Source organism: Symphodus melops, assembly GCF_947650265.1.
Source record: "Symphodus melops genome assembly, chromosome: 6".
In the NCBI taxonomy this organism is placed as follows: Eukaryota; Metazoa; Chordata; class Actinopteri; order Labriformes; family Labridae; genus Symphodus; species Symphodus melops.
In genome coordinates, this window is record NC_136696.1 from 15,557,498 (window position 1) to 15,583,787 (window position 26,290).

At 41.0% G+C, this 26,290-nt stretch overlaps 1 protein-coding gene across 3 annotated transcripts in view; it reads left to right on the forward strand.

Moving 5' to 3' along the window:
- The window catches only part of grm3 (glutamate receptor, metabotropic 3), a 39,955-nt gene extending 13,970 nt beyond the window's left edge, over nucleotides 1-25,985 (forward strand). For 2 of the 3 annotated variants that reach the window (XM_079347089.1, XM_079347091.1), the window contains 11 exons: nucleotides 2,715-3,284; nucleotides 4,485-4,628; nucleotides 8,294-8,563; nucleotides 8,994-9,591; nucleotides 19,090-19,332; nucleotides 19,424-19,613; nucleotides 21,156-21,465; nucleotides 21,576-21,769; nucleotides 21,959-22,091; nucleotides 23,351-23,528; nucleotides 24,478-25,985. In XM_079347089.1, the coding sequence (XP_079203215.1) occupies nucleotides 2,964-3,284; nucleotides 4,485-4,628; nucleotides 8,294-8,563; nucleotides 8,994-9,591; nucleotides 19,090-19,332; nucleotides 19,424-19,613; nucleotides 21,156-21,465; nucleotides 21,576-21,769; nucleotides 21,959-22,091; nucleotides 23,351-23,528; nucleotides 24,478-24,554 (2,658 nt within the window). In that variant the 5' untranslated portion in view covers nucleotides 2,715-2,963 and the 3' untranslated portion in view covers nucleotides 24,555-25,985. The remainder of the gene's footprint in view (nucleotides 1-2,714; nucleotides 3,285-4,484; nucleotides 4,629-8,293; nucleotides 8,564-8,993; nucleotides 9,592-19,089; nucleotides 19,333-19,423; nucleotides 19,614-21,155; nucleotides 21,466-21,575; nucleotides 21,770-21,958; nucleotides 22,092-23,350; nucleotides 23,529-24,477) is intronic. The other variant, XM_079347090.1, reaches the window with a different exon arrangement.
- The last annotated feature ends 305 nt before the right edge of the window (nucleotides 25,986-26,290 follow it).

Consider the following 26,290-nt stretch of genomic DNA (forward strand, 5'->3'; position numbering starts at 1 on the left):
GAGTCAGGAGTTATTATTGAGAATCATCAGGATAATTATTGTTGTTCAGTAGCTATGTTAACATGAATGTTAATTAATATACTGTAGTACTTATATTTTCTCATGATCTTCCGGTAAAATAGAAGTGGTCCTTTGGCAGCTGTGACTATGGGACATTTGAAAATGCATCCCCTTACAACCCACCAGTATATGAGGTGAGTAATGCCATGAAACCAACAGTTTCTGTGTTCTAAGGAAAAGATGCATGCAAAAGTGAAAAACTTTATCGTATAATAACTCATTAATCTTTACCAAAACCCAGAATAGTAAACTCTGTTTTGTAACAGGAACAAAAGAATGGGGCCTCAACATGGAGAAGATGCCAAAAGAATACAGCTCCAAAGTCATCAATGGAAAGTGATTAAAGCATAATGATCGGAGAAGAGCTGAATAAGAAAGACTCCCAAAAACAAGACTGTTGAGGCCATGATGACCCAAGGAGACTTGTTTGTCTTGCTGTGAAACCACCACTACTAAAGATACACACAAGCAAGCATCAAATGAGGACAAATAGGCACATCCACATTATCTATGTATCATTTACCCACTGAATCACAGCTACAAAGAATATGTTAAATATTTCATGACTGATCACACAAGTGTGGCAGATTTTGTTTTTTCATAAACAGAATACTACTGTACTTTGTGGGTCAGCACAGACACAGTTGATAACTCTCAACATATTTTTCTATGCTGAGCTAACCAAACACTATACTGTATCTTATATTCCTCTCTTACTGTATCTTCCCTTGTACAACTTTAAAGAACGTTACATGCTGCCATTACACACTGTATGACAGATATTTGTCTGTTGTAACAATTTGTAAATGTTGTGTAATTATACATATTTGTCATATATTTGTTTCCTTGACTTTGCTCAAAATAATGTATTTATGAATTTCAAGAAATGTAAAAAACTTGACTTTGCAAACACAAGTGAAAGGGTAAGCATCAGAAAGATGTAATAAAAAAGATCAATAAAAAAGGCACTTCTTTTTAATTTTAAATTTTTGGGGGGGAAAATGTTGTAAGCTGTCAAGGTATGAACTAAGTGTAGTTACTTTGTCAGAATAAGTGTCACTGATTCTCCAGGGCATCTGAGGATTACAACTATGTTGCCTCTACCTTAACATCCGTTATACCTGGCTCCTGGTCTTTATCAACAGTTAAGATGTTAAAGAGGCAGAACCCCTAATATAAAATGCTGTCCTAGTTCTACGGGCTCTTTCTGCAGCATTTCTGTTCCAAGTCAGGAGGCATTCCTCTACAATTAGTGCTCATGAACCAGTTTCATCGTGCTCCGCTGTGGGTTTCAGGGTTTAGGTCAGACTCAGAGTAAGTAATTGAGTAAGTCCAACACCAGCCCTGACAGTCTGAACAGGACCATCTCCAGGAGCTGCTATTTGTGTGCAGAAGTCAATTATAATAATTTATTCTGAAAATATAAATCAGTCATGCATTAGAAATCATCTTGAATTCACAGATCAAATATTTTTTTGTTTGTTCTTTCACCTTATTCAAGGCTGATGTTTATTAGTCTTGCTCACTTGGACCCGCCCCTTGCTTAACCACCTTAACCACCACTTCTCCAAGACTCCAGGCTCAGAGAAACTAGGACTGACGTGTGTTTTCCCTTCTTTTTCAATGCTGAGATCAATCAAGAAAAATGTAGGAATTTAATGAATTTTATAAGAAATTGTCCTATTCCATTCATTTGTTCCCACAAAAAAAAAAAAAAGCAAACGTAACATCTTTATGCTTTGTTGTGCTCATGGGAATTGCAGTCTTCAATTGTTACGAAGCCTTCAAAGAATAAAGAATCCCTTAAAACCAAAAAGTTATCAGACAGCTTTTTACAAGCGGAGTACTTCTGTCCTGACATTCACTTTTACTTGTAATATACTGTAGGTTTAATGCCCCTTTAACAACCACATAATAGTTAATTATATTGTCCATTAAAGTAATGCATTCTTTCTGTGAGGAAAAAAAAAGACAAACACACACACAGTGATAGCTTCATTGGCAATAAAAGACAGGATATAAATTGCATTGGCTGTGGTTGGCCTCATTGTTTTCAGCGTGGTAAAATGCATTCATCCTCACACTGTAATCATTCAGCGTGGAGGGGGAACAATCAATCTGATAACACAAACACGCACACACACACACATGCACACACACACACACAAAGAACCCACATAAATATACTTAGGGGTACAAACTTATGGACGGGCAGGGAATTGTTGGAACAGAGATTAGAGAAGCTTTTCTGATCGGTTGAAAGAGAAGGGTGGGCTCATGTATCAACCAGCCATCTAAGCTGGCTTATCCTGATACAACCAGGGGCAAAGACACACACATACACACACACACACACACACACACACCACAAGAAGAAAGTTTACTGGGTGATGTGGTGGGAGAACAGTGTGGTACAATGCAATCTCCAAACAATTCCATATCCCTTTTAGTCATGGCCAGGCTTTGGCTGTGAAGCGGAAACAACTCTGAGCCCTTGTTAACATTGTCCCCAAGTTCTTCCATTGGTTTCCTTTACTGCCTTTACACTTTGTAGTCACTCTTACGAAAGTATTATATTGGGGAGATCTTGACAGCTTCCTGATTTGTCCTGTATCACATTGATTGACACTTACATTTCTTCTCTCTTCTCCAAGCAGGACAGATGTCCAGATGGTGTGCCCCTCCAACTGTGGATCACTTCAGCTCACCCTGACCGTTACATGGGCCACATACCGACCCAAGCATCAACAACCACTGCTTGACTCAACCCCACCTTATACTGAACACCTCGCCCACATCCCCTCACCCCCCATCTTCACCCTCTGCCCCACACCTCCCTGCTTGCCTCTTTCTCTAAAGCCTCTTCTCACAATTTGAAAATCCCTGCCCTCCCTGAGCCCAACATGGTCGTCTGCATTCCTGCTCTACTCCTTGTCATGATGTGTCGAGGCGTCCTGCTCTCTGTTGGAGACCTGTCACAGCAGTCCCGCAAAGAGATTCGCATAGAGGGGGATCTGGTGATTGGAGGCCTGTTCCCCGTGCATGAAAAGGGTGCCGGGATGGAGGAGTGTGGGCGTGTGAACGAGGACAGAGGGATCCAGAGGCTGGAGGCCATGTTGTTTGCTATAGACAGAATCAATATGGACAGTACTATCCTGCCTGGGGTCTCTCTGGGGGTCCACATACTGGACACTTGCTCTAGAGATACCTATGCATTGGAGCAGGTGAGTGAACATGTTCACTGCTCATAAACTCTGCATGCTTGTTGACTTTACTTAAATGCACTCTTCAGTCAAACATCATCCATTTAAAACGCTTTTCAGAGGGTGAGGTGAATTCTTGAATACATTATGAAAAGCTTATCATTCATTTTACCTGTCAAAGTTTATTACTTTCAAACAAACAAGGATTGCTTGTACAAACATATGCGTCCAAAATCTTTTATTATTTGGTGAAAATCTTTTATTGGTTATGAAAACAGATTAGCAGTAGCACTTTTTGAGTCATGTTTGTATGAAATCACTGAGCAGTATAATATGTATAGGTTTTCTATCAATTCAAATTAAGTTTGTGAAAGTGATTAAATCCTATAACCAAAGTGAAATTATAAGCACATCACTGTAAAATAGCTTTTAGAATACTTATTCTCTTTGACAGTGTGATCTGCTCTGTGCCTTTAACGGGGAATGCTGGCACGTCTTTCTCAGATAGTTTGTTAAATAAACTGTCTGCTCTTTTTTGAAGGGAGACTTAAGCTACATTTTCTTATATAAAAAGTGAAACTGTGGGGTAAGTTGTAGTGCCACTGAAAAAAACCACAGTGCTTCCATTTTAAATCAACTGTATGGTTTCATAAGAGGATATTATACAGCTAAAGTAAACGTACCTTGAAATGATTTTTGTATCTAGCCTGAATAAAGAAGTTTACCTGAAATGGATAAAGCAAATCCTTGAAGAGAAATAAACACTGAAGTTTCTGCAATGAGGGGAAATGAGCCGGATATGAAAAATATGATAGAAGTTTCTCTAAGGGACTGACATCTTCTGAAAAATATATTGTTTCTCTTTGCCGAGCTAATCCAAGCCGTGGCATCTTGTGAGAAAAAAGGGAACTCACGGACTTTTAGTGTATCTGATGTTCACCTTTCCGCACTGCAGGTTCATTTAGCTTTTTATCCACAAACTAGCTAAATGATAGAACGTGTTTGATCAGCGTAATGCATTTGCATATAGGACCCTTTTTGTGAAAACAATGTAGGAGTATCTGTTCTATGTAAACAGAAAGTCCTTTTTTTTACTGCTCATTTTTTACACAGAAACGTAATTCAAAGTATTACACACTCTGATGAAAAACAAATAGCCAGCATCAATCAGATGGTATAGCATTGTATTTCATGTGAAATGTATGTTTGTGTGTTTCCTAGGCTCTGGAGTTTGTTAGAGCCTCCCTCACCAAAGTGGATGACACTGAGTTCATCTGTCCAGACGGATCTTACGCTTTGCAGGACGATAGCCCGCTGGCCATCGCTGGAGTCATAGGCGGCTCTTTCAGCAGCGTCTCCATACAGGTAATACACAGTATGCAGGTAATGGATTTGTAGAATCACATTTTACAATCGTCCTCATCATTCATTCACAAATGCAAACTCCCGAAATAAATGCTGAATTACGCTGCAAAGACACAAACACTCTGCACAAATGCAAAACAACTGCATTAACATCAAGAAAGTACTAAAACGAAACAAGTAGAAAAACATATTCGGAAAACAACAGCAGATACATAAATACTGCAAGTTCAGCCTTTAACAGAAGTGTGACAGGCCTGAAGGGAACTGTTTATTTACGGGAGAGAGCAAGACCTTCCGGCCATTGTATATAAGCCATGTGGTATCTAATATATAAAAAGTGGCCGATGCCTTTAGAAAGGGCTTTAGGAGTGGAATTTAGAATGGAAACTGCTGTTCTTAAAAAAGACATTTTTTGCAAGGTTAGGTATCAAAATAAAGGAAAATTACCGAATTTCAGAACTTCTTCTGAAAAACATCAAGAACAATTTCATAAATGGCTTTGCCAATAAACAAACTCTACAAAATCTATTCTCTATTCTCTAAATAACCAAAGAAACCACAAATGCAAACTTGGTCAGTACAGAGTGAAAGTCTGCTGTTGGTAAGTTTTGTGTGTGTGTGTGTGTGTGTGTGTGTGTGTGTGTGTGTGTGTGTGTGTGTGTGTGTGTGTGTGTGTGTGTGTCTGTGTCTGTGTCTGTATCAATGTCTCTGTTTTTCTGTCTGTCTGTTTGTGTGTCTGTCTGTGTGCATCTCTGTGTGTGTGTCTGTGTGTCTGTGTGTGCATGTATCTGTGTGTGTGTATGTGTAGGTGTGTGTGTGTGTGTGTGTGTGTGTGTGCATGTGTGTAGGTGTGTGTGTGTGTGTGTGTGTCTGTGTATATCTGTCTGTGTGTGTGTGTCTGTGTCTGTATGTGTGTGTGTGTGGCTGTGTGTACTTATTTCTTAGAATCAAGTTCCATTGGTGTGTTCTTGTGTGTCTTCCCAGCTCCTGTAGCTCTTGTCATAGAGCCGGGTAATTTGCATAGTTTAGCATAAAACCTCCTTCTCCTTTACTCCTCCGTGGCTGCACAAAAGCATCTTGCTATCAGTCCTTAAATCCCTAATCTTTGCAACGTCTTCCTGTATTCTTCTTTTCTCACTCTCTCTCTTTTCATTTTATTTTCCCTTTCTTTTTTCTTTCTCTTAAGTCTTTGCTCTGCTCGTTCTCATCCCTTTCTTCTCTTTTTCTCTGTCTTTATATGCATTCAGAGGCACCCCTTGTGGCTATTTAGGCAGAGCTCAGTGCTTGCTGACCTCAGCCTGCTTATTCTCTTCCTTCTTTTTCCCGGGGCAGCCACTGTTAACACATCTTTTGTCTCTTGTCCTTCATCATGTATAATTATTCCTTTTTTTTAACACTGATTCTTGTTGCCCTTTGTTGATGTTTCTTTTAACTGTCTTTACTGCGGGGCAGCACTGTCTATGAGACCTAAACTGATCTCTATCCAGTGATTCTACTGCTCTCACTCCAGACTAAGCTCTACGCTCTCTACAGCTTTCTTGCTTCTTAATGAAGTCGTACATAATTTTTATCTCCAAGCACAAGCTAATTCCAATATTTTAAAAGCATTTAAAAAGAATGCATCATTCCTTTCCACCACTCCTACACACGTGCTAATGTGTCGCGGTGTGTCTGCGTGCAAGTGTGTGACTTGCATTCCAAGCAGAAAACGCACAGCACTGCACCAAGTTTTTGCTCCTCTCCTTTCATTTTCTCTACTTGTCTCCCATATTCAACCCATTCCTACAACACACCTCTTTGTCACAGGAAGGAAGCAGCGTTCACTAACAGAGTCAACTTTCAGTGTCTTTACAGACAGGCCTCTTAGCTAGGCGTAGTCATTGATCACTGGCAGGTAATGGAGCAATGCAGGTACATTTTGCAGCATGACCTTCCCTGACATTTGAGTCAACTGCCATCTGAAAACCATAAAGCCTTCAGCGAGTACTACAAGCAGCCTTTTTAGGTGTGTGTGTGTGTGTGTGTGTGTGTGTGTGTGTGTGTGTGTGTGTGTGTGTGTGCGTGCGTGTGCGTGTGCATTTTGGTACATATTTCATTGCAGGTGTTGTGATGTGTGTGTCAACCAGCCTCTGTGCACACAAGTTTATGTATATGAGTATGCTTCCTAATCTTCTACATTATTAGTCTAATGAGATTCTGACATGTTGTCAAAACAGCTCATCAACTGAGCTGTGAATGAAATATAGAAAAGCCTAGAGTGATGCGCTCTAAAAGGATTAAACTGAAGCTAGAACAGAATGGCAGTGTAGTTTGTATTTATTTGCATGCGTATGCATGTTTGATTGTGTTTGTTTACATGCACACATGAATGCGGATCACTCATGTTTGCACTATGTCCGCGTTGGCATCTGTGACCAAATTTGTAATCAAGAGAACATGACCAATCAGCAGTAAAAGAAGATATTATATAGACATCAGTAGAGCCATCACTTACGCATGAGTCAGGGATTTATTGAACTCCTGTGTGTTCACGTTTGTGTGTGTTTGTGTTTCTCCATGTGCATATACTGTATGCCTTCACTTGCTGCACTGTCTTCAGCAATCACTCTGTGCATGAGGAAACATGGGCAGCTGTGGCTCAGAAGGTAGCTGATTTCAAGATCAGTGGTTTAATTCCCGGCTTATCATTGCACCTGTCTAAGTGTTCTTTGGCAAGCCATTGAACCCAAAAATGTTAACAGCCATCGGTATGTGAGTGTGTGAGAGTGTCTAAGTTAGATAGGATCCCTATTTGCAAGTAAGTAGTTATTTAGTGTGTGACTGGGGCTGTTCATATAAAGCACTCTGAAGAACCTGACCTCCAAATCTGATAACATGTATTCCGTTAATGAAATGCACGTATAATGCTCATGTTGAAAGAGTGCACACAAAAAAATAAAAATTCTGACTTTGATTTAGACCACAAAATCTGCTGGAGACCTCAAATTAATTATGTTCGATCAAAGCAGGCATAAAGCGAAGCGGTTTTAGGGAAAACAAACCACATACTGAACCACAAATCACTGCACGTTCTGTTATCTTCACTTGTATTACCAGATAATTGTACGGAAGGTTTTGGCTACATTTGCAAAACCAACATACAACCATTAAGCATACATTAGAAGAGACCAATCAGGATAGAACGCAAGTTCGGATATTAGGGAAAACAAGAAGACACTGTTTTGAACAAAATTCTCTCTAATAGTAAAGTATCTGTTAGGAAATGTTTACTGTCAAACAATCAATGTGAAATCCAGAGTTTTGCCAACACATTTAGAATCCATGTAAAAGACAAATAGTCTCTTTTAGTTTTTGTGATACCTCCTCTCTTCTACAGTGTATCCTCCACGTTGTGTGTACTTGTCTGTGTCTTCATACACCCCATTGAACGTATTGTACAGTAATCAGCACTGTGGCTGCAACCTCATTTTCAAGTAGCTGCTTCTGCTACTGTACAACTCTTTTCAAACAAAAAAAGATGCTAATAAGATGTTCTTTCCTTTGATATATGACAGAATCATTTTTGTTCTTTTTTTAAGAAAACACTTATGTTATATCGATGAATTTTAAAAGAGTGTTTGGAAATTATTTACCTTGATTATGTCTAATTTTATGTCTCCCATCAGGTTGCCAATCTTCTCAGGCTTTTCCAGATTCCTCAAATAAGCTATGCTTCAACCAGTGCCAAACTTAGCGATAAGACCCGCTATGATTACTTTGCACGTACAGTTCCTCCTGATTTCTACCAGGCCAAAGCCATGGCAGAAATCCTCCGTTTCTTTAACTGGACATATGTGTCCACTGTGGCATCGGAGGGGGATTACGGTGAAACTGGTATAGAAGCATTTGAACAAGAAGCACGCATGAGGAACATCTGTATTGCTACTTCAGAGAAGGTAAGACATGACATGCAGTAGAACACATTATATGAGGTGCTTATATCTTCATGAATATAAGCAAACAGTTCTCAGAGCTAGATACCAAAAAAGCCAAACTTTTATCAGTGGTGTCACACTGATGTATGGCCTGAAGCTGCACCAGTAATAACAAACACAGCATTTAATTTGTGAGCTATAAAAGTTTTTTATCCAATTCTTATCTTCTCTTAAAAAAAAAAAACCTCTCTCTGAGTGCTTTCACACTCACATTTTTCATCTCATTTACTCTGGAGCTTCACGATGGGGGGTTGCACTACTAAAGTGGTTTTTGCCTCGTTTCTTAATGAGAATTGTGCTGTCATAAATGTGAGCCAAGGCACGAATTCTAGAAGTATAAAAAGCACATACAATGCATCCTTCGACAGACAAATGTCTTCTCTTCATTCAGGTCGGGCGTTCTAACGCTAAGAAGTCCTATGAAGCTGTTATTCGCCAGCTCCTCCAGAAACCCAACGCACGTGTGGCTGTTCTTTTCCTGCGCAGCGACGATGCCAGAGAGCTGTTGGCAGCTGCTGCCAGACTTAACACCTCCTTCATCTGGGTGGCCAGTGATGGCTGGGGCGCACAGGAAAGCATTGTCAAGGGTAATGAGGTCACCGCTGAAGGAGCCATCACACTTGAGCTGGCAGCCAATCCTGTCCCAGAATTTAATCAGTACTTTCTCGGCCTAAACCCGGTCAAAAACCATCGTAATCCCTGGTTTAGGGAATTCTGGGAGCAGCGGTTTCAGTGCTCATTGGGAGGCGCAGGAGGAGATGGAGTGATGCCTCTGCCACAGTGTGACAAAGACTTGGTAATGGACAAGAATAGCTTTGAACCAGAATCCAAGATCATGTTTGTGGTGAACGCAGTGTACTCCATTGCCATTGCCCTCCATAACATGCAGCGGAGCCTTTGCTTCAACACCACTAAGCTGTGTGACAGCATGAAGGCCCTGGATGGACGCAAACTCTACAGGGATTACATCCTTAATGTCAGCTTCACAGGTAAGAAAAGTGGAGCATTGTGAAAAAGAGTGACGAGGCCCAGATAAGGGATTTGAGGTGGATAGAAGGTTAGAAGAGCTAAGAGTGGAAGAGGACATTTGTAGGATTGGAGGAAGAAATACAAATTTGAGTGCTGTGCCTGTTTAACAGTCTTCTAATGGACAACACAAGGATGTTGTCCTTCTCCTTAGTCAAAGCAAATGCCAAAGAACATAAAAAGTAGCGAGACAAATCCACTTAATTGCTATGTATTGTCAGAGCCAGCCTGCCATTGACACCTATTACCCATGCGTAATTGATATGACACTACAAAGTTGCTTTGAGGAAAGAGGGCTGTAGTTAATCCGTCAGCCATATTCTTCTCTCTTGCAATAATGAGATTGTGTGTGTTATAATAGCTTCTATAGCAGGCTGCCAGTCTGTCTGTCAGTCTCTGTAGAGTTGCAAGAGAAGAGACAGAGGATTGGCTTGACTGACAGATGGTGTACAAAGGAAGCGTTATAAATAAACTGCTGTGTCTTGGGGACTGACACAGGTTTAGAGGTGCTTATTTCTCCACCAACCGTGACCAACAGCAGACATCAAAACAGCCAAACAAACAGCACTTACACGGCAGCTTTGCAGCTTTGGACGCTGGGGAGAGAGCAAGGGGAGTAGATGGAGGACGAAAGAATGGCATCACCAAAGAAGGGAGGGAGAGGAAGCTTGCAGATAAGAGTGACAGGCAGACTAGAATTTTTAAAAAAAGAGAGTTTAGGGTGAACAGGAGTTAGGGGAAAAAAAGAAGAGAAAGGGAGAGAAGCAAGGAACAAGGCAGTGAGGTACTGCCAGAGTGGGACAGCATGCGTCAGCAGAAGATGAGGCTTCTCTTTGAAATTCCCCATCTTCATTTCTGCAACAAATCAAAGGACTTGAAGCATTTCTGCCTGAGAGGAGGGGGATGGCATGGAGGAAAGTGAGAGGAATAATATATGTTAGATAGAAAGAGACAGAGAGAGAGAGGAAATAGTTAAGGAGATTGCAGTCACGGGATAACCACTCCCTTGTAGGATGCTTACGGAAATGGTTGGAACAGATATGCAGATTCACATTCACACAGACATTTTAGAAAGGCTTAGGAGCAAGTTGGAGAGAAGAGCAGGAGTGAATCCTGCTGTGGCTTCCCTCTATCACTTCTTCTGATCCATCTCCTTCCCTGCATTCTCCTCTCCCGCTGCCTCCCTTCTTTTGACTACTGATGTACAGTATGTCCATGAGGCACATCTCGACTCTGCAGCAGGGGAAAAAAAGTAACAGCATGCGCAAGGATCTTGAGTTCTTTACAACTCAGCTCAACAGTGACAGCATGGCAAAACCCTGTATTGGTTCATAAAAAAAAAATAGAGAAAAACCTGTGGCTGTTTGTTTTAAATGTGTGTTTAGCCCTGAATGACGAACTCAAACTGCTGTACGTATACATCGTTCCATCTACAGTATGTTAGGAAGGAGCTGGTGTGAGTTCAGAATGAATGTGAGGTATAAATACTGCAGCATCACCATCCGCAGTGCTCTCTCTCTGAACTGTAGCGGACACAAAACCAACACTGTTCTGCGTGTTCTATCTGTCTCCAATCCCCTTCTCTTACCCACACATGAATGTTCATTAAACAGACGTTAAGGTAGAGCAAACTTGACCTCCCTTATGCTTCCAAACACTGGCCTTAAATTTGCATTTAAAAAAAAACTGCTGATGGTGTGTTTAACTGATATCATGCTATGAAAACAGTTTGATATCAGTTTGTTTCTGATAAGGTATGTAATGCTAGTAGCCAGTATTTTGTCCTCTTAGGAGTGTGGTTTCATATGCCGCTCCCTCCATCTAGTCTCATCTCGCTAGTTGCTATGGTAATGAAACCAACTCTATTGCCAATTGTTGAAGTGATCTGGAAGATCATGGGAACTGCTCCCTGCCTACCAGTAACACACACACACACACACACACACACACACGCACACACATTATGCATTATTATTATAATCACAAAACACATACACGTAGATGCATGCAAGAGACTAATACACAAACACAGTCAGCTTCTTTACAAAGAGGCAGCTCGATATGCTTGTTTTTTTTTACCAGTATGAAATTGCAGACACCCGAGCCCACACACTTCTCAAAGCCATCATTCAACTCCCACCCACCCACCGCCTCGATCAGCAGCAAACATATCAGTATATACACAACATGCACACACTTTTCTGTTGAAATAGTGGCGATAGTGTGTGTGTGTGTGTGTGTGTGTGTGTGTGTGTGTGTGATATGTCTATGTTAGCAGAGGCGGTGTGCCTTCAGGGCCATATTGAGCAGCAAGTTTACTGCAATGTTTAGATGCTAGAGAAAAACCTTCACTCTATATCTCTTCCTCATTTTTTTTATACCTTCACACTCTTCCTATCCCTGCGTATTTGAAACATTATGTCCCTCTCTCTTTCTACATCTCTCTCTCTCTCTCTCTTTCTGTTTATCTTTCCTTCTCTCTTCATCACTCCATCACTCTATATCTCTTCGTCTCGCTTCTCTTTCTCACCCAGAAATATTCCTACTCTCTTTACTTTCCAAAACAGCACATCCCACTCAGACTTCACAAGGTTGCTCTCCTGCCTCCACTGCCTCTCTGTGCCCGTCTGTTCCTCCACTACTTCCCTTTGCTCATTCCTCCATCCATCCTTCACCTTTTCTCTATTGATTCTTCCGTCTTAAGGTTTTCCTCTATCCACCAGTATCTCTTCTAACGTCACATTAGTCTCCTTCTTTTCTCTTGTACTATCTCCTCTCTTTTTCCCTTGTAATCTTCTGCCTCTTTTCCCTTGTCCCTTTCTTCATTTATTTGCCCCTTATCTTGCCACCTGGCTCATCCTCTTTCCCAGCACCTACTACTTTTGGCCTGTTTTTTCTCTCCTTTGTCTCCTATCTCAACACCTTTCTTTCCATCAAGCTCAGCTCTCTATGGTCATACAGCTCTCCCTCTCTTGTTCCCAACGTCCTCTTCTTCATGGCTATCCTCTGCTCCCCTGTGGCCTGTTGGTCTGAAGTAAAGGCAGTGCCTCCATCCCCAGAGAACAAATCTGCAGGGAGAACAAATATAGCTCATGTGATCTGTGTTTGTGTTAGTGACATGTGAGTGCATGTCCATTTAGGTATATACTCAGGGGTGTGTGTGTGGTTGTGTGTCTCTGTAGGGCACAGATGTGTAAGGTTACCAAGGAACAAAAGTGGGTCAAAAGGGTTGATTATATTACAGTATAAGCACCCAGAGCTGTCAAATATTTATATTTTAACTGGAAGACACACACTTGTGCATGTATAGATATGCAGACTCTGTAAAACTTATATCAGTACTAAGTCAGGGATTCTGGGGTTTTTTTCTCCTAGAAATATAATTTTGATTCCCAAATCAATAACTAATCAACTGCCAGCTTTTAGAACTTTAGTTACACACTCTTCCAAAGAAAAGGTTCCTCTTCTCTCTATTTGCCTGTACATCTCTCTTTCTCTATCTCACATTGCTTATCCCCATTTATTCCTCCCAAGCCCCCTTGCCTCCTCTCTTTCTCCCTGCCTTTAATACCCACAATCCCCCTTGGGCTTCGCTTTAGCCTAACATGGCTGAGAACATAATTAATTTCACAGCTTCTGAATGAAAAGCCTGTTTTCACCATGCTTCTAATTGGGCTCGAATAATAAGGTGTTTCTCAAGTTAGCAGGAATGCACGTGTCTTGCAAAAATAATTGGATTTAGTTGCTTTAAATCAGCGGTTTGTCCCAACTAACTTTATTTATTTTCTTTCTAGCGATTTGTATTATATTTTCGGCCCCAAGCTGTTTCAATAGATCTGCGATCAAAACTTGGGCAAATATGATGGACATTGAATTATGTCACATAAAGAGCAGTATATTTACAGTTAAACCAAAGTTGCACAACATAAAAGATTGTGGTAAATTGCGGACTGACAGGGCATGCTCCACCCCTGGCAATAGCTCAAAAGACATGAAGAGTAAGTCAAAGTTGCAAGTAGCACTAACGGCTAAACCTTCTGTGGGTCTCAGCTGGAACAGTCATGTCCAACAGGAAGTAGTGCATGGATGAGGTCAAGCAGAATCATCAATCATCACTGCTTAAAGGCTTACTTGTGTCAATGTAAGTGTAAGTACAAAGCAGGAACGCCCAGAAGCTGCTGTTGGAAAAGTCACCCCATTCACTTCAAAGGATCGGTTCAGTTCATATGTTATCAAAGTTACACAACGACATGCAGTAGAAAAGAAGCACAGAAACAAAGTTCTTTTTAGCCGCTCATGTAGATGGGGAAAGGCTATAGCTGTTGGTCTCCCCTCTGAACATTTCATCACAAATTGACATTTTATTTAGTACTTGTGAAGTCCTTAGAACAAATCACCCCCAAATATGCACCAAATTGCATACAGTCAAAAATACTTCCTAAAGGGTTGAAGTATGTCATCCTTTACAGTACTCCTGACTTCCCCTCTGGCAACAACTGTTGATAAACTGCCATGACATTTATTTCAGATATTTTTGCCTCAGTAGGTCATACCAAATATGATTTGAAATGGAGTGCTTTGTTGTGTTCAAGTAGCCAACGTAGTACATCAAGTTTGATCTGTTGAGGGGTAGAAAAGAGAAAAGCAGAGCATGCAGGATGCTAAGTTTACAGACGGTAGCTCCTTTTGATGTGAAGAACCGAAAATAAACGGTCAATAGACTCACAACCCCAGACTCGCACGTTTTTGTAAGGTTTAGGTAAACTGAAGGATTTCCAGCTTGATGGTCTTAAGACGGTAGCCCAGAATGTTTGCAGATTACCATTTAGCGTGAGAAAACAAGTGGATGAGAAACAGGAGATAGATGTCCTTAAGAGTAAGTGGACCAACACCAGGGTGTCTCTGCTTGTTGTGGTGCATGGTAAGAAACAGCCAAGACTTTGTATGGACATGCGCTTTGTATGGACATCCCTCATAGATAAAATTTCAGGGGCACAGTGTTTTCAAAGTTGGAATATCATCAAATAGAACAGAAGCCTTATCACATTTGTCACACACACAGGGTTCTGGCCTTACAAAAAGCTGTTGTTTGGAATCTCATCTGCAGCGGAGATTTATCAATATAACATCAGACAAGTCTTATTAGGCTTTCTTGGAGTGCACAACATAGTTGATGACAACCATTTCAGGAAAAACCATTCAAAAGCACAATGAAAGACTACACTAAGTCAGCTACAAGAGAGACAGCTGACAGTTGACTTTCGGATGTGAAAACTGGAATTCATTGGTCATGTACTGTGCAAAAATGGAACTGTAGCAGCTCAGTCAAAGATAGAGGCATTGGAAAACCATCATCCAACAAATGTGGCGGAAGTGAGGAGTTTTTTGGGACTTGTGAATTACTTCAGAAGGTTCATTCCAAATCTAGCCACAACATCAAAACAACTGAGTAGGCTCACAAGGCAATCCTGCAAAGGGACATGGGAATCAGAGCAGGGAACAGCATTTGTGGTACCGAAGAGACAACTGCCCAGTCCACATGTAATGTTGTATTTTAGCCATGATGCAAAGACACTTGTCACTGGGGAATTCTAGTCCAGTAAGATTACGAGCAATATTGAGCAAAAGTGATAGAATATAAAGGCTGTTTATTATCCCAGTTATTATGCCTCATGGTAGAGAGCACCACGACTATCAGACTAAAAGAAAGCACTTGCCATCATGTGGGCATCTGAGAAGAACAGAAAGGTGGGCTTTGAGACTGCAGCCATGGTGCTTCAAAGTTGTGTCTAAGCCAAGAGCACAGAATGCAGCTTACTTGCTGTCATGCCTCACAGTCAAACTGCCAGTACCGAGTGGCACAATGGAGAATCATATCTACTTTGTGGCTTAACATGCAGTGCCACATGCTTTCAAGCCATGAAAAATTGAGGAACTCTGAGCAGAGGATCAGGCTCCAAGTACCTGATGGAATTGCAACTAGACTGCTAACTGGAGTGCCTCTGACCCTGCTTATCAAACTGTTATAACTGGGCTCTCCAATATAGGGGAAATAGGGCTGAGAGTTCCTGTATTATCGTTCCTCAGGATGCACAACGCCAGTTGCCGATGTAAACACAAAAGGAATATTAAGTTATAGCCAAAACAAAGACTGAGAACAAATGTGTGGTAGCCTGGGATTGACCAGGAAGTACACAAGTTTCTAAAGTCATGTCATGCTTGTCAACTCAACAGCTCGAAATCACAGGATGTCCCAACTATAAGGTCCAGGCTAAACCATGGCAGACATTTGCTATAGACGTGTGGACCATTTCAATCAGAAGACCATCCACTAGTACTTACAGACTAAAGCTATAAATGCAGCTTATGCTGAAGTCAAGGACTGGTGCTGTGAGGTTGATATTTTCCCGAAGGCCAATTACACCACCGCTTACTGTGTCACAAGCCAAACTCTGGCCAAGCAACTATTCAACCGCAGGATCAGGACCACGCTTCCTTAACACTCAGTTGACTGCCAGCTGCACCCTGCAGGACAGGCTGCTGCTGTTCACATGACGGATGCTGCAAGGAAGGAGAGGGGATGTGTGGATCTAGACAGAGTTAGGAGAGTAAAAGAGCACAGTGAAGCAGGGCAACAAAATCATGCTTTGCTCCATCAGCAAAAACAAAACAAATTTTCAACACCATTTGATCAAGACCTTTACACTTGCTGTAGGTGAATCAAAAAAATGATGAATGCTTAGTCATTCTCGAATGGGATGGCAAAAAGATGAAGTGCTTGTGTCACTTGTGAAATGGAGGGTTCAGCCTAAACTAAAATTATGCCAAACTGTTTGGCTGGAGAGAGGCTGCACCACCAACCTGCTGGAACAGCACCAGTTGAAACCCCTCAAAGGGACATTAGACATCAGAGTCAGGGGATTGCCAGCTCACGGTGTGGACTATTACTTCGACAGACATAACCGTAATGGGGCAGAATAACTCTTGGCATGTATCTTAAAGGGATACTTCACCCATTTACATGAAGCTTTGTGTCATTAGAAACATGGTAGTAGTGTTGAATGGTCATGAATCCAGCCCTCATTTTGCCCTGAGATGAGAAAAATATGTTTTTCTTTGCTTGAAAGTTTTCTTCATGTGATGCAAAAAGCGTCATATTGCATCACATGAAGAAAACTTCCAGGCAAAGAAAAACACATTTTTCTCGTCTCAGGGCAAAATGAGGGCTGGATTCATGACCATTCAACACTACTACCATGTTTCTAATGATACAAAGCTTCATGCAAATGGGTGAAGTATCCCTTTAATGGCAGATAGTCCACCCCTCACTATCCAGGTAGTGTTGCAATGTTTTCAGTTATACGATAGATAGATAGACGGACGGACATACAGATACAGTAGATAGATAGATGGATGGATGAGGACAGTGCTAGAGATGGGCATCCATCAGTCCAGAAACTGAGCTGCCTGTTTCAGCTCTTTATGGTCACCAGAGGAGACTTTGTGGCCTTCACCAGCTCGAGCTTGCACCCTTATACACTTTCTGATAATCCGTTCTGACACGTCAGCAAGGCCGCTGGTATAGGTAAGAGAGGAATCACCCGTCTTCATAGTCTATTCTATTGCTCTCTCAATGTGATTTGTAGAAGGGAAGTCAAGGACAATATAGCCCCTTCAAACAGGTCTATTAGCTGACACTGTAATCCTGTTAGTCTGTATTACATGTATTTACCATATACAGCTTGTTAATCTTCAGTACACATCGAAGGTCCTAATAAGGTGCAGTTGTGATCATTAGGTTGTGGTAAAGTCATTCTATAAATGTGCATGGAGGTCGAAGAGGAGGAGGCCCAGCTATCTAGCTCAGCTTTATTAGCAGACTTTATCTGCCAACTTGCAGTCTAATGTCTTCATAACTCGTCTTCATCTGAAGATATTATCAGTTTTTTTCTTATTGAAATCCTATTCATTTAGCTGTCACATAAACATTTAGCCCCAAAAAAGATGGCTTGACAGTTAGAATTTCCTGTGATAGAGAAGAGGAGGGCGAGGGAGGTAGGGAGAGAGAGAGAGAGGAAGAGAGAGATAGAGGGTTGTGCTGTCTCTGTGATTTATGGATTTCATAAACCCTAACCCCCCCTACTGCCGTCTGACACACCATTCTTCTCTGAACACTCTGAGCTTTAACAACAATAGCACAGCTTTAGCCCTTGTCAGTACTTCATGCACACGCACACACACACACAAACATATGCACACACACATTTACCATTACACATGAGCACTAACAGCAGGGTCAAAGCTTTGGTTCTGTCAGCACAGCCTCCCACAGTGCTCAAAGCAAGCAATACCTTAACCCTCACTATAAAGTAAAACCTAATGAAACTTCCACTGGCATGTGTGTCTGTGTAATCATTCTTAAACACTACTGTATTCTGCTCAGCAGAATATTCCCAATCTGTATTTTTGCAGAGTTTTTAGAGTTTAGGGAAAGAGTTTAGAATAACTTGTTCACCTGCGTGATGGCATACAGATTTCCGAAAGGCAATGCAGTAGTAATGGTACATTGAACCTTGTTAACATTAAGAAGTGATGCTGTATAAACCCAGTGTACACTACGCCACACACTCCCCTAGTCACATCATCATTTGACAAGGAAGACAGCAGAGTATCACACTTTTCCCTGTACAGTATGTCAGCAGCACACAGTTGATTGCTCCGCTGTAAGGACAGAAGTGGCACTATTGGAGTGACATGTAGTTTGTCTGTGTCGAAAGGACTGCGTGTCAGCACTGTCAAGTCTAAAATTGCCTGCTTCCCATCAAGACCTTACTTTTTCCCAGCCCTTAGCTGCTTTTCTTCTCTGATTTTTAATGGTTTCAGCTTCCTGCCAATTTCACAATGTCTTCTGTTCCCACATCCTCAGGGTAGATGGTAATCCTGCCATAATATCTTGTATACAAACCAATTTGGCAGTTTCTGCAGTGTAGCTCTCACAAATAAAAGACCCAGAGGCTAATTCTATGTGTGTGGGTAGCTATAGTACTGCCCAGGGAACCGGTCATGTGCATTTATGCCTATACGATTTTATGGGCATATTTTTAATGATGCATTTGGTAATAAAGTTTGTCACTTCAGAATTTAACGTGGTGTTTGTCCCTATTTGACCCTAGGGAAGGTTTGGAGGGCATTGGCACACACAGATATTACCAGGCATACCAGACATTTATAGCCTCTTAGCAACTACTTATGTGACTAGCTGGTCTTCAGTAATGAAACCACAATTTTAATGTCCCTCACTATCTTCTTCTGTTCTCCTAAACTGACCACAACTTATTGTCTCTGTCCTGACTGTTGCTTCAAAGAGGGTATTATTGAGACATCAATAGGATAATTGTTAGGTTTTAATCTCCTTATTCCATTCTTCTTTTAACTTTCTTTTCACTCTTTGTCTCCTCCAGCACCTTTTGCTCCTCCAGGCATTGAGACACTTGTGAAGTTTGATACCCAGGGAGATGGCATTGGCCGATACAACATTTTCAGCTACCAGCGCTCTGCTGATCGTTACAGCTATGTGCCAGTTGGAGAATGGGCAGAGAGTCTGAGTCTGAGCAGCGATCTGATTCACTGGCCTAGAGAAGTGGTGCCCACCTCACAGTGCAGCGACCCCTGTGAACGCAATGAGATGAAGAAAATGCAGGCAGGTAGGAGGCAATGTTCCATTTTTTTATTAAAGCAACACACCATAGCAAGCCTTTTGAAAATTCTCAGACTGTCACACTCTGCTGCTCATAGGCGAGTACTGCTGTTGGATCTGCACAGCCTGTGAGCCTCATGAATACCTGGCTGATGAGTTCACCTGCTCACCCTGCGCACCTGGTCAGTGGCCCACTGAAGACCTGACATCCTGTTATGACCTGCCTGAGGACTATATTATGTGGGAAGATGCTTGGGCCATTGGTCCAATTACAATTGCCTGTGTAGGGTGAGTGAGAAAGGGTTGTCAACATGATGTCGGTTTCTGGCTATGCCTAAGAGGTGTATCAGAGTGTGTTTGTGTTGTTGCATGGATGTTGGATTGGAGGGAAGCAGCTGACTGTAGCTAAACCTCTCTACACTTGCAATGATTGTCAGATCACAGCTTAGCAACCATCACGGTGTGCCTGTCAAGTTTGGATTTTAAACATGCTGAAGCAGTGTGCATGAATCTCTAAGAAGAGCAATACTCAGCAGTAACAGAGTTTAAAGGCTGTAGTTTCGTAGCCTCTCTAAAACCAGGAACACAGTAAAAGTGTATAAAATGGTTAAACTGCATACTCATTTATTTAAACTATAACTGTAATTGACGCTTACTTCCAAGACCAAGAAGCACATAATTAGCTTCGAACACTTTCTGGTTTTACAGACACTTATTTTAAATGATATTTCATTCATAAAGTAGATTTGAAAAGAAGTTGACCAAAGTGCTATGCAATCAAACTTAGAAAACAATAAGTAAGCAGTGTCAGAATTAAGCTCTGGCCTGCTATAGGACGTTTATATGCTACTGCAAGAAGAGTGCTTCTCTGACATTTCTCTATGTCTTTTGGTGATGATTTTGTCTGATGTGAAACAACTCTCAAGTGTATATTCATGTCACTTTAACATGATAAAATGAATCTACTGAAAACAAAAAGTAATTTCTCAACCCACTCGTAGTTAACTTTAACCTCGTATACTAAATTGCCACAGCTCAACAATCAAACATTTACTAGAAGTTACAAGTGATAGTAAAACTGCTTTTGTTATTTCTAATGTCAACGACCTCTTGTTTTTAAAACTTTCTCTATACTATAAAACTGCCATGCCTTGTGTAGGGTGACCATATTTCTTCACCTCCAAAACTGGATACTTTAATTTAACCTTACCAACATATATCAATCTAGACTGGCCACACAAGGTGCCCTCCTGAGCTGTCTAAAGTTTGTTGTCACCAGTGTTTGCCTCACTGAAGTTTGGTCCCAACAGCACTACTTCCAGTCCATACCCAGTCTTTTTATTTGCTTGTTTTAATATGGCTTCGGATATTAGCATTCATTGGCATCTAAAAATGGACACAGTTGGTTCAAAATGGATCATATTCATTGCCAGATGCTTTTGCAAGAATGATGTAACTCTCCTGGAGCTCTAAGAAAAACACTGACTTCCTTTGTTTGTATGATAGCTAGCCTACCTGTTATTACGCAGCAGGTCTTGTTAGTATGATAAGCGAGGCTAGCTAAGCAACAGCAGCAACCCTGAGATGTATTGACACAAGAACAGAAAAATCAGTATAGGACATTAAACTTGTGGTGAGAAACATCGATTGACATATATATAGACAAATCAGTGTCACAAACATAGTGTATTGTTTTGGGTGGTTAAAACCAGAACAGGGACTGCTCAAAGCTGGGACATATTAGTGTTTTGTCGATAAAGTATGTGTGTAGACTTGGGACACATAGCTTGAACATTTCTGTTTGGCTGCATGTCGTTCCCCTGTCCACAGGTTTATGTGCACCGGCCTGGTATTCTGGGTGTTTGTAAGACACAACAACACACCACTGGTAAAAGCCTCGGGCAGAGAGCTTTGTTACTTTCTTCTCTCAGGAGTCTTCATGTCCTACGCCATGACTTTCCTTTTCTTGGCCAAACCCTCTCCTGCCATCTGTGCCCTTCGGCGCCTCGGCCTGGGCACGTCATTTGCTGTCTGCTACTCCGCCCTCCTTACCAAAACCAACAGAATCGCCAGGATTTTTAATGGGGTAAAAGATGGAGCGGGAGCAGTGAGGCCACGCTTCATTAGCCCTTCCTCTCAGGTGAATGATTGCAGCATCATATTAATCCATCTGCACCAGTCAGATGGATGGACAGATTGACACACGGAGGATTTGGATGACCTCACGTACCTCTTTCCCTCTTTTTTCAGGTGTTTATCTGTCTAAGTCTGATTTCCGTCCAGTTAGTGATGGTGTCAGTTTGGCTGCTGCTCGAAGTTCCAGGGACACGGCGCTTCACGTTGCCAGAGCGACGGCAGACTGTCATCCTCAAGTGTAACGTACGCGACTCCAGCATGCTGCTGTCACTGGGATATGACGTGCTCCTGGTCATCCTGTGTACTGTGTAAGCATGTCAGAGAAGATTCTTTGTCAGCTTTGTTTTTGTTGCAGTCCTTGTTACAGGTTGCTGATTTAATATATTCCCATACATCCATTTCAAGAATATGCATCAGTTTTTCTTGGGCTTTTATAAGTTGTTTCCACAGCAGCAGTTAACAGTTGCTAGCTAATAAGAAATTATTCTGCTCCCTAGGTATGCCTTCAAGACCAGGAAGTGCCCGGAGAACTTTAATGAGGCGAAGTTTATTGGATTCACCATGTACACCACCTGCATCATTTGGCTGGCATTTCTTCCCATCTTCTATGTCACATCCAGTGACTACAGGGTATCTTCTTCTTTAACACACACACACACACACATGCACAACTACTTTTGTCTGCTTTTGAAGAGCATTGAACTTACCATAATGGAATTTCATTTTACAATCGTCTACCATGACTCATACATGTCTAATTCCACCCTAATACCCAATTTTGGATATTTCAAGCTCAGAGTAAATTAAAAATGAATACCCCTCTAATTTCTCAAGTCTACAACAAGCAACTACCAGGTTTATCTCACATCATGACTGAAACAGGTGAAAGCAGCTCACTTGGCTCTGTGCAAGAAAGAATAATAAGGCCTTATATCTCCTTTGTGTAATTTGTACAAAAACCTTAATTTACAAATGACAAACAGTTTCACAGGGGACAGTGAATAAGACTACAGTGAGTTGCTTCATATTTACAATAAAGACAAGAAAAGAGAGGCTTCTCTTCGAGGGACTTGTCCGTACTTAAACAGCAACAGAACGCTAATAATGTAACCATAGCATAAGATAAGGTGTAGTAAGAACTTCAACACTTTCTAATCTTGCTATCAAAAATCCCAGTTTTGCTGTGTTGGGATGACAAGCAGACCGGTTCAGTCAAACTGCTGACACACGTCCAGATTTGATAGCAAAGGGGAGTGAGTGTTCACCTGATCCATACAAATCTTGAGCATGCAGTACACACACACACACACCTTTAGCACACACTTCTCCAAACACACAAAGTGCACTGTATCAAAGGGCATATGAGAGGAGTGCTGATGCCAGGGCTGTACACTCTCATGATTTCACTTTGATTTGATGTTAATTAATTCTGTTTCCATCTCTCAGCCTCTCATAGTAAGACACAGAAGTGGCATTGCAGAGAATAAAGTGAAAGCTACCACTGAAATGCCTGTGGCCCCTGTTAATTAAGTCTTTTATTGATTTGTCCTGTAGTTTTTATCCTTTGGACTGTTGCAAGGTAACATTGTCTGCCAATAGAGAGTAACACTCTATAGACCTCACTGACTCTATGTTTACAGATTGCTTTTTACTTGAGGTGTTTTTATGCTCTATTTTTTATCTTGTGTTTATTGAATTAAGCTTCAATTTATCTTTTTTTATTTCAGTTAGAACTTTTTTCTACTCCTCTAAAAGTCCCTTTGAAATCTGTTCATTATTACAGATTATTATCATCAAATTAGCTCTTCACAGCAATTACTTTGTACCACATTAGATTTATCCATCAATGTCAGATTACTAATTACTGTCTCCCCTTTCTTTCTCTGCAGGTTCAGACCACCACCATGTGTATCTCAGTGAGCCTGAGTGGTTTTGTGGTTCTGGGTTGCATGTTTGCTCCCAAGGTACATATAATTATGTTTCAGCCACAGAAGAATGTGACGAGCCACAGGCTTAACCTCAATCGCTTCAGTGTCAGTGGGGCTGCTACCACGTACGCATCCCACGGTAGGTTACATGCTGTTACCTCATTTTTAAAGAGACAGGGTTTAAAGCAGTATTCTCTTGGTCTTTTTTCACCGCCTCCGTCAAATTACTTTTCCTCAGTATTCAACACATGGACTGTGTTACCGTTTTTGCTAGAGGGGGATAGAGAATTTTGAGGTATCCGGGTGTTTGGCCTTCCTCATTCTATCTGTATTTTGTTCCTATTAAACAGCCACAGAAGTCAGAAAAAATAATTATCAGTCACAAGACAGGTAGGTCTCCAGATGAAGACCTCAATATATTTAAAAGTGTTATCTTTGGCAACAAAAGAAATGACAGAGTTTTAATCCAAAGTTCCTGCACAGCAGGGAATGGCACACTGCTGTCACATTTGCATTGTTTAGCAGTACAATGAGACACCAAGAAAGAAGCAGGGCCCAAGAAAGGTGACATATTTCAAGTAATAAGGAAATGTATATTCAACTTGTATGAATTATTATTACAACATAGCTAAAATTGCACAAATGACTAAATACAAGTACAGATAACTTCAAAAAAAGATCATTGCAGAGTTTGGTGTAATTTCAGCCTTGCTGTTCCAAATGACTGGCAGGTTTATTTTACACCACTAGCTACTAGTTAATGTAGCTGAAGCGATGGAAAGTTTTAAACAAATAGGCTTTTTCAAACTTGCAAAAATCTCCAAAAAAAATGTATTTACTCAGGAGGAGCTGCATTATGTGAACGCAAACCGCCAAATATTCTCATCATAGCGTTGTGTAAAAGACTATGTTGTGCTTGGTCCTTGGTCAGCATCAGAACATCCATCACTATAAATTATTTTTAGATTCTTTTATATAATAATGATTTCTAAACTGTGGCTAACATTGTAAACTTGTTGTGAAAATTAATCAGATTTATTCACTTCCTGGTTAATTATCCCCTCCTTTATTCTTTTTTCTTTATCAAGCTTCTGCCAGCGCCCAACCTGTCCCAACAGTGTGCAATGGGAGGGAAATCGTCGACTCCACTACATCCTCTCTGTAAACACATCCAGTCCACTCTCTGACTCTGCCCCTGTGACTGTTAGCCAATCCATGAACATTATTTCCATCCTCCTGCACCAACCATAATTCCCCAACTTAAACAAACCCTGGATACACTCTCACACACATATACACATGTACTCACACACACAGAGACACACACAAACAAACAAAAAACCCTCCTTGTGGACTAGGACTGTATTGTTTAAAAAAAATGTAGAAAGTGTGTAACTACAATTAAAATTATTTTCTAGGGATGTACATACATGAAAATCAACATTGTTGTAAGTAGAGAAACAAAAGAAAAAAAAAAGTTTTTAGGAAGAATTTTTGGAGCCTTTGTTTTTGATAGCTTTGTTATGATGCGGTGTAAATAGACATGTGCTTAATCATGGTAGGAGGGTGTGTGTCCCTCGATCTGGATGCACATTTGTGGCTCTGCTTGCCTCACCTACAATATCTCACAGACTTTTTATTCTCATGCTTTTTTGTAGGTATCATTGTAATACCCAATTGTGTATGCCTTTCTATCGTGTATTGTACATTTGTAAATTCTACTACTGATGGTTTAAACAGCACAATGTTGACAGTATTGTAATTCTAGAATGAATGTGGATACAAGGACAGTATGAGATGGCTGGGACAGACGTACAGAAATCCATCAAACTCATCACCTCACAGCGACACTGTGCCAGAAACACAGTTTTTCATCTCTTTGAAATATTTGCTTTGCATCCTAGATCAATATAAGGAACTTTTTTGTGGCTGTTTTTGCAGGAAAATGTTTTGCTTTTTATACAAATGTTAATTTTTCTATTTCTGATTATTGAATCCCTTTATCTAAGTGACCATAGTTACAGACATGTGTTCAGAGAAGCACCAGTATGTTCACTCCCACTCTCAAACTGTTGTTCCTCTCGAGGAGTGTTGTACAGATTGCTGACGATAATGAATTGCTGAGCTGAAAAGATGTAGAACATGAAACTTATTTTGCCATGAACTTGTCAATACACAAAACTAAATGGCAATTACGAAAACCCACTAAAAGCCCTAATAAAGGGAATTTGTCTGCCTTTTTGAACACATGTTGAAATTTTCCAACAAAAGGAAGTGGTAGCTTTTGTTTTAGTTCCTCTTTCGTACAGCATGTGGTGATGTTCTGAATATGGCTATGTGCCTTAATATATGTTTGGTTGTGCTTGGGGAGAGGGTGGAAAGAGATCACTTTTACATTACCAGCCAGGTGAATGTAAAAGTACACCAAGTTTAGGATACATGTTTCAGGGCGACACTATGCCAACTAGTTGTTTTCCCTTCCAAGCCTGCTGCCATTGATTGTGTGTCTGAAGTGTTCAAACATGAATCTAAGCAATCCTTAGGTTGAAATGACTTTCTCTACACCCCTTCTTTCTTCGCATTGTCCCCCCCCCCCCCCCCCAAAAAAAAAAAGGGAAATGGTTATATTTCCGATATCTCACTTATTTAACTTTACGTTTTTTACAGCCCAACAGCTCCAATGAGAGAAGGAAGGGGAATAGAAGCACGTACACTATTAAGATAAAGTCATTGACTCGCGACTTATTGAAGTGTGCAGTTTACATGTCTGTAATAAATGTGTTGACACGGAGAGGCACAGTGGAGCAGCTGGCTTCAGCAGTCAGTCCCAGAGAGGCTCACACGGGAAGGCAAAGCACACAGTGTCAGCTGCTGGCAGATCCCATCTAACAATAGGCTGTT